General features: G+C 38.7%; 1 protein-coding gene across 2 annotated transcripts in view; it reads left to right on the top strand.

Annotated features, from left to right (window-relative positions):
- Positions 1-12,951, top strand: part of MYO3A (myosin IIIA) — a 110,385-nt gene that overhangs the window by 38,439 nt on the left and 58,995 nt on the right. For both annotated transcript variants that reach the window (XM_021387868.1, XM_021387869.1), the window contains exons 6-9: positions 4,371-4,447; positions 5,754-5,899; positions 7,574-7,639; positions 8,042-8,197. In XM_021387868.1, the coding sequence (XP_021243543.1) occupies positions 4,371-4,447; positions 5,754-5,899; positions 7,574-7,639; positions 8,042-8,197 (445 nt within the window). The remainder of the gene's footprint in view (positions 1-4,370; positions 4,448-5,753; positions 5,900-7,573; positions 7,640-8,041; positions 8,198-12,951) is intronic.

The following is a 12,951-nucleotide window of genomic DNA, read 5'->3' as shown; positions in this document are numbered from 1 at the left end:
GGAAGCGTTCAAGGCCAGGTTGGATGGAACCCTGGGCACCCTGAGCTGTTGGGGGCAGCCCTGCCTATGGCAGGGTGTTGGAACTGGGTGGGCTTTAAGGTCCCTTCCGACCTAAGCCATCCTTTGATTCTTTGATTCTAAGAGCAGGTTATTAAAAACCTTCTTGTCTCATCTGCTGTATACTAAATTCATTTTTACCTGAAAGTTGAATCTAATGACTCAGTTTGCACTGAAGTATTTTTGTCCTTATGGGTTTCGGATATCCTGTCCCATCAGCGTAGGTTTTGCTAGTAACCCAGATAATCTTAACAGGTAGACCATGTCACATGACAAGGAGAGTATCTCCTGGGTTTTTCTTGTCATACAGAGGAAAAATCCGTTCTGAGTCTCAAAAGTGGCAGTCAGATTGAATCCAAACATTTAAGGAAGGTGCCACCTAAGAAGGATGCTTTTCTTCACTGGCATACTGCATCAGATGTGTAGTGCATGAATCCCTAAGGCTCTACCTTTATTTTTTGTTTTATACTATAAATTCATTTTTTTAATCCCTCATTTACTTAATGCCTGTTAGTTTTGTATTAGACACCATGTTTTTTTCATCTCTTAAGCTGCTCATGTATATGGTCTTCTTAGATACTAAGTTTTTGATCATTTTGGAGTTGCAAAGGACTGTTCGGTTAGCTTTTGGATATGCCGTATTTCAGCTGAAGACTTGCATCTTGAATGTTTTCCTGAGTGTTTGGGAAAGTCTAGTTTTCCAGTTGCCCTTTTTTTGGTAACATTAATGTGTTCCATCATTAAAACTCTATGTGCATCAAGGCAATCCATAAAGACAGTGGATGAGATGGTGACGGGCATGGAAGAAGTTGAGGTGGTCTTTACTTGTGAGTCTCGTCTTCAGGAATTCCAGGTCTCTGAGAACAGCTGGGAAATCTGGAGCAAGGAAAATTTACCCTTGGTAGGGTAGTATTAGGTTAGCAAGTGTTTAAACAAATTAGTTATAGAAAAGACTATAGGACCTGATGGGATGCACCCATGAATGCTGAGGAAGCTGGCTGATGTCACTGCAAGACCACTCTTGATAATCTTTGTAAGGTCGTGGAGATCAGGGGAGGTTCCCAAAGACCAGAAGAAAGCTATTGTCACTCCTGTCTTCAAGAAGGGCAAGAAAGAGGATTTGGTTCACAATCCTTTTCAGGAGTAAAGGGTCACAAAGGGAATGCTTTGCTAGGAGAATGGACTCTGAAGATACAAATGACAAATGATTATGGAAGCAGTAGCCAAATGATCATACATAGTGTGTTAGTCCTTTGGGGTGACATATGAGTTTTTATATACAGATACGTGTATATAGAACATGTAAGAATTGCAGTCTCCCTGCTGTGCGCAAAATATCAATTTAGTAGAATTTGCTAGGGCTCACAGTTTCTTCATTAACATCAGCCAGTACAATGTGCATACTTCTGTCACAGAACATAATCATAAAACAGTATTGTACAGCCTCTCAATTTAGATCAGAACAGTGTCTGCTCAGATTGGCTGTAACTTTGAGACAAATCTTTCCTATAATAATAGGGAGCTCATTTCTGCCCTATTTTTCCTTTATTGAGTAGTAAGGTCATAAGTAGGTGGCTGTACCTTCAGTGTTACTCTACTCTTTGCCAGTTTTTGCAATGAAAAGCGTATATAGTACTCATTGTGTAAATTTGCTAATTTCCTTTTTTTTTATATTCATAAACTGATGCTTGGAATAAGTAAATTAAAAATTATATACTTTCCAACTATATGCACAGTATTTTCTTTTGCACATTAGAAAAGATTGGTACTATTAATGCACTTGTTTATTAAGCTGTTAATTTTCATGAGATTTACAATTCCTGTGTGCTAAAACACTGCTTTTCTATGTTTTTAAATTTCCTTAGGAGAATATTTGAATCCCTTTGCAACAAAGCAGTAGTAAAGCAGATGGGGGAGAAGCAAGATGTTATTGTTAGAAAATGTACAAGTTTAAAAACGCTGGCTAGCTATATGCCTGACTGGTTACTGAAATGCTGGAAGAAATGTTACTAAGTGTGGAATTACATCATCTTTCCCCTATGCACAGAAAGAGCCCAAGGAAATATCATTTGTCATAAGACCTACACTCCATAATCTGAAATGCCACTTTACTGCTAAGAGCAAAAGGATACAAACAAACAAAAAGCCTAAAGAAAGTAGTAGTGAACAATTCAAATTTAATCAGCTTTTTACTGAAGTAAAAAAAAAAAAAAAAAAAAAGGTGTGGGGGGAATCCTTCAGTTTATTTAATAATTATAGTTCAAAGAGAAAAAAAGTGCGGAGACAGAATATTGTGCACATTAATGTGCCTTTTATATTTTGGTGCTTATCTCCACAGAAAGTTATGATTATTTATAAAATCTGACACTGGAATAATAAAAATTCAGCTAGGGCCTTTCTTTGCCTGCAGATCTAAATCCCAGCTCCTGTTCCAAGACTACAAAAAAGAGCTCAGCGTAGGAGACTCCCACAGCATGTAGAAGGGGAGGGTAGCCTCCCTTCAAAAGCAAGGGTCATGTACCGGTATCCTTTTATATCACTACAACAGCCCCTGGCAATGTGTGCTTGCTCCTTGCTTTCTGAATGTTGTGTTTTGCTGGGAGCCAGAAATAGCCAGACGCTGTGAACATGCAGCTGGATGTGGACAACTCCTTGGTGAAGCAAAGACAAAGCCCCTGTTTGGTTGAGCTTGCAACAGGGTTGATGGACTCTGTGTGTACCCTCATATTTTCCTGCTTTCCATGATGCAAACACTGTGCCGGACTTTCTACAGGCATTGAAGGGAGGAAGAGATTCAGCTTTTTCAAGCCCTGAGTAAAGTAGTGAGAGCAGCCCCAAAGGCAGTGGTTGAGTTCGTCTCAAAGGAACAGGCTGATTTAGGAGTTAGGATCTTGCTGCCTTATTTTCAGCAGTTATGTACGTTTCTGTGATAGACAAAGGCAGATAATTTGTGAATCAGAGCTGAACGGTTAGCTTGAGTGTAAAAAGCAGATCAAGCCCACAATGCATTCTTGACCTCCAGTGAAAAAGTAAAAAAATCCTTAAGCAATCCTACTCTATCCAGATAAAAATTTAGTGAGCACATTTCCACTGGGCAGTTGACACAAATTGCTCCTATTATGAGCCATCTGCAGGGCTTTCAGGAAGGCAAGGTCAAGCATATTCAAACCAGAGAATACAAAGAGTTTAAACTAGCCAGTGGTGCTCACTGAAGCTTCACATTTCAGATAATAAAATGGCACTCACAGAGTGAAACTGAAGCCTCTTATTTTCTCAAAAAGAAAATAAGTTTATATATGAAGGCAAAATAAATGAGCTTCAGTCTCAGTCAGAATAAAGTTGGCACAAGAGCATAAAACAGCACATTTCATACCATCTTTGGTATCAGAACTTCAGAATACGCCTTTGGTGGACCTCACAGTTAGCTGTGACTCATAAATCCATAATAGTTCAGGACCTACTGGCAAAAAGTGTTTGTTTTCTCCACATGTTCTACTCTCCCCTTTGCACACACTAGAGGTATTTCCAAACAATACCACCTTTATTTTTAAAGGCAGGTAATTGTTAGCAGGCAGATCAGTAGTTCACTAGAAGTTCAGTAGTAGCTCACTAGAATTCCTGATGTTTCAATGTGTTTTTTAATCTAAAACCATAAGCAATTTTTAGATTTCAGAATCCAGTTTCCAACTATTGGTCTGAAATAGTTAATTCCTTAAACTACAGCTCATGTTGCAAAGCTGATTTGCAGGCATTTGATGTTGCTTTGAGAATGGGGAGACTTCTGTTTTTGTAAGCATTTTTGATGTTTTACCATTTTATTGCTTCTTCTTTATGGCAGAACAGCTAAAATGGGGATAAGTATCTTTTATAGCTCTTAACCTGAAATATGTAAATAAGGAAACAGAGGTCTAGTGTCAGTACTGAGCATTAGAAGTGAAAAAGAAACAAGGGAAGGTAGAATACTTTTTTTTTTTTAACCTCCTGAAATGCTTTACCACTCTCTTAAAGCAGGATATAGAAAAACTGTAATTAGGCAGTCAAAATATATGGAGTCAGATTACTAATGAAACACTCATTGGGGACTAAATCTCAGTCCTACTGAAGTTGCTGGAAACAACTGCACAGACTCTGAGCTGAAGTGCTCGATGCCTTTGAGGATTGGGCCTATAGCAGAGAACTGGAAGAATATAATTAAGACTCCTGCAGAGGAGGTCATGGCATGACAAGATACAACAAGGATGGTACCATTCAGAGGGACTGTCTCAGATGGAAATAGCAGTTGCTCTGATTATAGCTTCCCTTGGGTCTTCCAGGTGTGTCTGCTCAGCTGACCAGCACTCGGCTCCGCCGGAACACCTCCGTGGGCACCCCATTCTGGATGGCTCCAGAGGTCAGATTCATGTTCCAACATATGTCGTCAGTGGTATGAAAGCTGCCACATTCTGCGCTTCTACTCTTTCTCTGTCCTTCTTCCTTCCTTCCTATGTCTTTCTTCTTCCTGACCACCAGACATTTCTATTTTCATTGGTGAAAAAGTGTTTTAAACCTATTTAGTAAAATGGTTGCAAGGATTAAGTTAAAATGGTTTTTGTCTTTGAAATTACAAGGTTAGAGCAAGGGAGCCAGAAGCTGAATTGCTTAGTTCGATATTTTCATTTGATATATTAAAGAGGAGTGAGTGCTACCATTGATCCTTTCTAACCATCCAAATTCTCAAACTGTGCCAGGAATCTCATCTCCCTATGGATGGATGGAGCCCAGGGTGGTACTGTGATATACTGGGGCTTTTACTTTTGAATTTCTGTATCTGGAAAGTTTTAACATGACATATTTATAGGCAACAGCAAGAAATGAAACAGCTTATTATGAATAAATAAGATGTATTATGTGTATTTGGGGATTTTTCCAGCTGAGGAATATAAATACATTTTTTAAGCTGAAGCAGGAAACAATATTTAGTTACACTATTTAGTGTTATATTTAGTACTTATGCTATTTGTGTGCACACAAACGCATGCACACATATGTGTGCATCTGTTTGTAACACAGAAATTACTCTATGAATGTATATGTTTATAAATATACATTGCTTATACTCGTTGGTCTAGACCTTTAGGTCTAGGTAAAGGGATGAAAAATTCTTAGTTCAGCTGGCATTGTGAATGAGCTGAAATGTATATGAAACTGAATACATTTCCTGCAATCCATTGGCAACCACATTCTTGATAACTTAGTTTCATCCTTAAATTGACTGAATAAAGACCCAATGGAAGACAGTGAATTCAGCTCCTGCTTTCTTGCTTGTATTCTTCACAGAGAGAGCAGAGTAACTCCGTTAATTATTTTTAGGGAATAAATCTATAGAAAAGAAGTTTAGGGTTGCTGAGTTTCCTTCTTCTTCCCTCAGCGGTGGGGTGCAGTTTTCCACCTTCAAGTGAATAAGCCAAGGATTTGCAACCTTCTGTCAGATCAAGGGACATCTGATCAGATAACAGGCTGTGTTCACAAAAGACTTGCTTTCTCTAGATCAAGCTTTGCTTTTTCAGCAGCAAGATGTTTTAACTTACAAAATGTGAGCAATTCTGTTTATTTTATCCTTTGTCTCTATCCAGTAAGAGATTCTCCCATCTATGAGTATGCTCTTAAATTCAGACATTTGACTGTCCTGTTACTGACCAAAGCTTTTCCTGTAATAGGTGATTGCCTGTGAGCAACAGCTGGATAGCTCCTATGATGCCAGATGTGATGCATGGTCACTGGGTATTACTGCAATAGAGCTGGGAGATGGAGATCCACCCCTTGCTGATTTGCACCCTATGAGGGCACTCTTCAAAATACCAAGGTAATATCTTGATGTTTTTAATTCTTGCTGGGCGGAACTTATTCCATTAACTTCCATTAAAGTTTCTTCAAACTTAGACTATACAAATATGTACAGTTCCTTCATACTATTTATACTAAGAGGAGGTAAGAAATACTCTGTCCAGATGTATCCTTTGAGACTCTACTTCAACTGTGCAAAGCCATTGAGAAGTTTAGAGGGGATTGTGGCTGCATTTGAGAAAAAGCCATGAAAATTTCCCCTTTGGATTGCTGCCCAATATACATGAGCAAAGGACATAAGCACAGGACTTAGCTGAGTCTCATATGTGCTGTTCTCATATATTACCATTCTGAAAATGAGTTGTGATAGTACAGAGTCTTAGTGAGTCAATGCATCAAACAGGCACCACAGCTATCAACTGTCCTTAGAAGTAAAGTGCTCACATACACTTAGTCCCTTACCTTTCATTAGCTTGTGCTGCTCCTGCCAGCTGCAGCATTGCTGTCCTCAGGCAGTATCTCTGGCAACTTCTGTGCTTTCTTTGAAGCTGGATGTAAAAGTACCCAAATTACTACTTACAGTGTTTCAAAGAACATTGGTCTCAAAGAATATAGGGGATGACCTTACTGCAGTCAGTGGATTTCACTCAAGCAGTTGTAGTACAACAGCACATGAGACCACATAGCATATATGAGTGTTTCAGGTCCTTTTCAGCCAAGTAACTTAATTAGTTTAAACTGCTTTCATGTTTAAGAAATCTTGGGTGACTTGGCACTGAAGCAGTGCATGAATGCTCTTCTCACCTTTATTTGCTATGGGAAAAGCAATATCAAACTGTTGTAATTTCAGCTAGGCCTTCAAAAAGCCATCTGGCTTGTACACCTATAGATATTGGGTGCCTACCCATCTGCCCAAGAACAAATGTGAGATCCGGTGCCTTTTAATTTCATTAAGAAAAACCTGAAAGTGCAAGGGTTAACATTAGGCAGCACTTAAAGAAAGCATTTTTGATAACTGATTGAAAATAAACAGTAAAGGAGTCACCTCACTTATAGGCAATTGCTTTTGTCTGAGTGACTACACTTAGTGGAAGAGGCACCTCTCGTTGAAAGGAAGAAGACTCAAAACAATTTGGACATTAATACCTAGAATAAGCAATTTTAACTCAACAACAAAGAATTATTTATTTACAGTATACCTGTATCTAGTTCTTCACTTGACTTCTGATTATCTTCTGGTAAATCAAACATGGTTAATAATGAGTTAGTTTCTTCCTACACTTTGTTCAGTAAGCTGATTAGTTCAGTCCTTCTGGAAAAACTTTAAATAGAATTTCTTTTAAAAAAATGTCTTAAGAAAGTACGTTGTTTCAGGCTTGAAAAGAGAGACTTGCCATTACAAGTGAACAGTGATGAATGTGTTGTTAGTTTCATTTCTGTTTATTGATTTGATTGAAAAAATACAGTAATTCTTAGCTATAGTTGGTAGATCCTCTCTATGCTCTCTCTCCTCATTGGCTATGTAAAGCTGAAGAACCATTGAGGCATTGTGTCCTCTACCCATACTCCTTTTACCAGTGGAAATCGATATCTTTTTTTCAGTGGCCTTCTAAAACTCATTACTCAGCCTGATGTCACACATTGTTTTGGGCAGCTGAGTAGCTTATTAACTTATTGTCACTGACCTTTGCAGGAATCCTCCTCCAACACTACAGCAGCCTGAACTGTGGTCATCTGAATTCAATGACTTCATTAACAAGTGAGTAACAGCTGAGACCACTGTAACTGAATATAGAACATGTATAAACGTCATGTGTAAAATCTCATTGCATTCTCTGTGGAAATACATTGTTAGTAAAAATTTTTCTGTTCTGCTTCCTTCAACTGTAAAAATGAGAAGTGTTTTGGGTGGAGTTCTTTGACTGTAAGTAAGGAACTTGTTTTTACATTGAGTATTTGCAAACAAATGAGCTCAAGTTTCAAAAATCAATGATTTAACTTATTGGCCTCATCAATTCTGTGAAATCTTAGAGATTTCAATATTGAACTGTTGTGATTAAGATGGGTGTATTTATTATGACAAAATGAGTGGACTACAGACAGGCATTTCAAAACTTAACAATGACCCCTGAATGATCATATGCTTTTTCTGCCAGCACAGGTGCTTAACTAAAGACTATGAGAAGCGCCCTACAGTATCTAGTCTTTTGCAGCATGATTTTATTAAGCAGATTGAAGGAAAGGAAAACGTGCTACAAAGACAACTTATGGAATTTATTGATGTTCATCAACAAATGGGAGTCACTGAAAAGGCAAGGTAAAAATAGCTAAAAAGTAGACCAGTTGTGGCAGTCTTTATACTTGCACTGTTTCTGTATGGCTAGTGCTCAGAGAAGGATTCACCTCTCATAACTTTATCTGACTGAATAATACAGTGTTTAATCTTTGGCTCCCTCCTGTAAAACCAATAGAAAGTGAAGGGCATCGTGATTCGTGTGAGATGAGACAATCTTTAGAAGTGTCTCCCCTTTTTCCTCTGACTCTAGATGCTGATTAGGATCCTAGTTTTCAAAATACTAAAGGTTAGATGAGATGAGTGTTTGTAATTCACTTACATTTCCATGGTAATTATTGACTGAATATGCTAAAAGTAACTAATCATGTTCATGCAAGAATTGGATGTTACTGACTGAAAACAGTAATAGCGGTACACTTTGCAAAATTAAAAATATTTTATAAAAATGCTTATGTCTTACCAAATAGATGCTTTTTTCCTTCCATTAGTATTTATAAGTATTGGTTCTGCATAAATCATGTAGTGCCTGATGGCTTTTATTTAAAACAGCTGAAAATGGTTTGGTTCAATACAGCAATTTATTTAAAAAAAAAATCCACTACACTGAAGTAATGTGTCAGTTGTGAAATGTAGTAGAAGATTAGTATTGATGTACTACTTGTGCAGTGTCTCCTCTGTGTCATGGTAAGGGGTGACAGACATTTTTTAAATGGAACATAAAATTTAAAAGACATTTTGAACTACATGGAAAACACTTAATAAAGTGTACCACATTTACTTTTGCACATTTTTATAGTACCAATATATATAACAGTCCTCAGTTGTGATCCTGGAGAATTTGCCCATATAAATTGTCATGGACAATAAGAATATTATTTATTTTCTAAATAATTTTTTATTTTCAAGTTTTCTTGATCTCTCTGGAATTGGATGTGGAATGAGTAGCAGTTTCTCTTTTCTGGCATTTCTATGAAAATCTATGCACATGGCTGAATTTAAGCGTCACACTGAATTTGTATGCTCTGTATGGTACTTACTTGGTATTGACTTAATCCAGAAAGATTCTGGAATTGAAATAAGCTCCTTAGATGTCAGTGCTGAGCATCTGAACAATACTCCAGACTTAAAAATAGTAATAAAAATATAAAACCCAGGATAATTGTGTTAAAATAAATCAAAATCTCTAAACAGTGTGAATTTATATCTTGATAAAACTTGTGACAGTGATCCTTTCAATACCTAAATCATTTTTGAAAATAAAGCTTTTAAGTCAGTTATGTATTTTAAGTATTTTCTCAATTTTATAAAGCTTGGATGTTTTCTAGTAAGTCCTGCTGTTTTTCAAAATTCTTCATTTTTTAATGTAATTGCTTTCTTTTCCCATACAATGCAAACATAAAGAAAATGGCTCGATTCGCTTATGCATAGAGCGGCCAAATGGCACAGGAAGAGGAAACTATTAACACTGTACTATTTAGATAGTGTTTTTTTAACTGACTGCTCTTCATACGAACCAGATTCACTTGTTGCCACTTCATGGACTGCTGTTTTGATTCTGGCACATAGCGGTGACAACACATCTCATCACTGGTAATGATGTAGTCCAGGAAACTGTCTCCTTCAGCCTTGTATTTGTTCTATAGGTCCTGACAAACTTTCATATGGTGTTCATTCTGTTCTTGTGTGTTCATTTGTGGGACCAACGTGGCGCAAACTTTGTGATATTTCAATGTTGCCAGTAGCATTTCTGATGCATTGAAGCTGGTATTCAGCTTTGTACACAGTTCCCTGGTTGTAGCCTGTTGATCCACATGGATGAGCTAATCAAGACACTTCATTTTGTGGTGTGACAGCTGTGCATGGCCATCCGGAATGTGGCTTGTTTTTCACGTCACTATTGCCACTGCTGAAACACATCACCCACTGCCTCACTGTGCTCACACCTACTGTTTGTTCTCCGTAAACATTCAGCAAGTGTCAATGAGTGCCAGTGGGTGCAGTTTTTTTCCTCATGGAGGAATTCAGTTCCACACCTTTGCTTCATATGCACTTCTGACACCATTTTGTCAGACTGCCCCTCTGCTGCCATCTGTCACACGACAACAAAATGTCATGGAATGCTGGAGGGAAGGTTCAGCCTCTCCTACCATACCACCAATACACAACTTTGATGTCTCGGGCCAACACAATAAAACAAGAGGCATTACTTTTGGAGCAGTCCTCATTTAAAAAAAAAAAAAAAAGCCACCTCCCCCCAGAAATAAGAATTCTTGTTATATTATCTATTGTTATCTCTGTGTATGCAGGAAAAGCTGCAATTGTAGTATGTGCATCGTTTCACTTTAGATTTTTTTTAAAGTCTTTCAATACAAATCAGATATATCTTCTGACCTTCAGTTTGCCCAGAGCAAATGGTGTCAGCAGAATCTGTGCAGAAGTGCCATGTAGGCAATGAAGCTGGTGAACTATCTGGAACACAACTCTTACGAGGAGCAGCTGAGGGAACTGGCATTGTTTAGTCTGAAGAAGAGACTCAGGGGAGACCTGATAGCTCTCTACAACTCTCTACCTGAAAGGAGGTTGTGATGAGGTGGGGCTCAGTCCCCAGGTAACTAACAAGAGGACGAGAGGTAGTGGCTTCAGCAGAGCAGGTTCAGGTTGGATATCAGGAAAAATTTATTCTCGAAAGAATGGCTAAGTGTTGGAAACAGCTGCCTAGGGAAGTGGTGGAGTCAGCATCCCTGGAGGTGTTCAAGAAATGTGTAGATGTGGCACTGAGGAATGTGGTTTGGTGGGTGGTGGTGGGTTGACGGTTGGGCTTGATGATCTTAGTGGTGTTTCGCAACCTTAATGATTTTATGCTTCTGTGTAAATCTGACTAAGTCACGATATAGGCTGCGGCGTGACTGGTCAGTGGAGGAGCTTCATCTTAAAATTGCCTGGCTTTCTTCTCTTGATTATTCTGTCCTAGGACTGTTTTTACACTGGTGTGTTAAGGCCCTATTGTAGAATTCCTGAATTTTCACCAGTTTCGACAACTTCTCTTGTAAAGCTCCCTCCTGATCTCCAGCTGTCTCAGTTCATAACTCCAAGGCACAAATCCCCAGTTGGCTGTCACTGGGAGGCAGTAGTTTAAGGGATTAAAGAACCTTTCCTTACACTGAGGGAAGAAATCCTCCTACGTGTTGTATGAGTGGGTACACTGTGTAAACAGAAGAAATTTGGTAGCGTTGACATAACAGTAAGAAATCCAGTTATTTTCTCAATATGTTTCCTCTCCAGTTCAACTTACACTTTATTAATAAAGAAAAACATATTTCAGAAGAGTAAATACCTGAAAGTTGATAGCTGAGGTCCAGCCACTGAGTCTTCCTGTGTCCACTGTTCTTGTTTTCACTCAATATCAAATCACCGTTTTTGTCCATTATGCTGTGGTGTAATTTGGCTCTGACTGCCTTCTGCGGTGGTAATCTGTAGTGGTTATGATATTGTTTTGTTGCGTGCTAAATGTGTGGTTTTTATAGTTCAAAAAGAAGGCATCAGGTTATGCCGCATTCTCAGCAAGTTTATTTTTGCAGAAGGACAGATCATAAGATGTAGTATTTCTGTACCATGTCTGCTCAGAAAGGGTTTGTGATCTCTAGACTGAAGGTGGAGCCGCCCTATAGCAACTCCCCTTACCACCATTGTTTCTGAGGTATTTTCTAATGTAGACCAGCCACTGAGTCATTAAGGCATTGCACCAGGCTCTGTGAACCTTCCCATTATTATTGCTGATATTCCTGCAAAGAGAGACCTGGTTTTTGATAACTCTGTTGCATCTTTTCCAAGTGCCTGGTGAGGGAAACACACCACAGAAAATAAGACAGATTCTATCAAGGAGATACAGTAAGTTCATCTGAGCCTGATCACCTTTGGGTGCTCTTTAAGTTTCCCCTTGATTTTAGCCAATCCCTCAGTCACGCTTTCTTGTAAGTCACATTATAGCTATTAAAATTTATAATTACTGATCAAAATAATTATTAGAAATGAATGCTGCAGCATATACCAAAAAACTGTTCTAAAAATACACTACTCACCAGCCTGAACGAGGGGAAAAAACCCTGCATTGTAAAGAGTTTTACTTTGCAACAGAAATAGCTGTCTTTGAAATGGCCTTCAGAACTGTCGCATTTACACCTGACTGTCAGGCTTGCAATACTTTCATCTTGAGTTGTTTGGCTGTCTTATTCTTGACTGCTTTTGCAATAATCTCTGCAGAAATGTGCAATGATTAGTACAATGTGTATTTCCTGGGAATTATGACTCATTCCAGAATAAGCAGTGTATGTGAGGATATTCAGTGCACCTAGATTTCAGCAACCAACTCTGCTCCCCAAGTTGAGAGACTTATATGCCCTCTAAATAAATGTGGGATAGAGACCCATTCTGCTGCAGTGATTCAAAGGAAGGGCTTTTGCGTGAGCTGAATTGCTCTGCTAAGCGTTTGTCCTACTGAGCTAACCACATAGGCATAGCACTGCAATTCAAGGTGCCATGAAGTTGGTCTGTTTAACTCTTTTGGAACTTCAGGGGGGCGAGCTCATAGAAGTTCACATACAATATGCTCAAAGGGGGTTGTCAGTTTGTTCACCAGTATTCAGAGCAGGGAGTACCGTATAGTTTCCTTCCATGACTTTCCCTGAGTGACTTACCAGACTTGTGTCACTTACTTCCTGGGGCTTCTCTCTCTCCCCGTCTCTCTCTCTCTCTCTCCCCGTCTCTCTCTCTCTCTC

Source organism: Numida meleagris, chromosome 2, assembly GCF_002078875.1.
Source record: "Numida meleagris isolate 19003 breed g44 Domestic line chromosome 2, NumMel1.0, whole genome shotgun sequence".
Classification (NCBI taxonomy): Eukaryota; Metazoa; Chordata; class Aves; order Galliformes; family Numididae; genus Numida; species Numida meleagris.
Note: the sequence above shows the minus strand (reverse complement) of the source record. Positions and strands in the feature narration are given on the sequence as shown.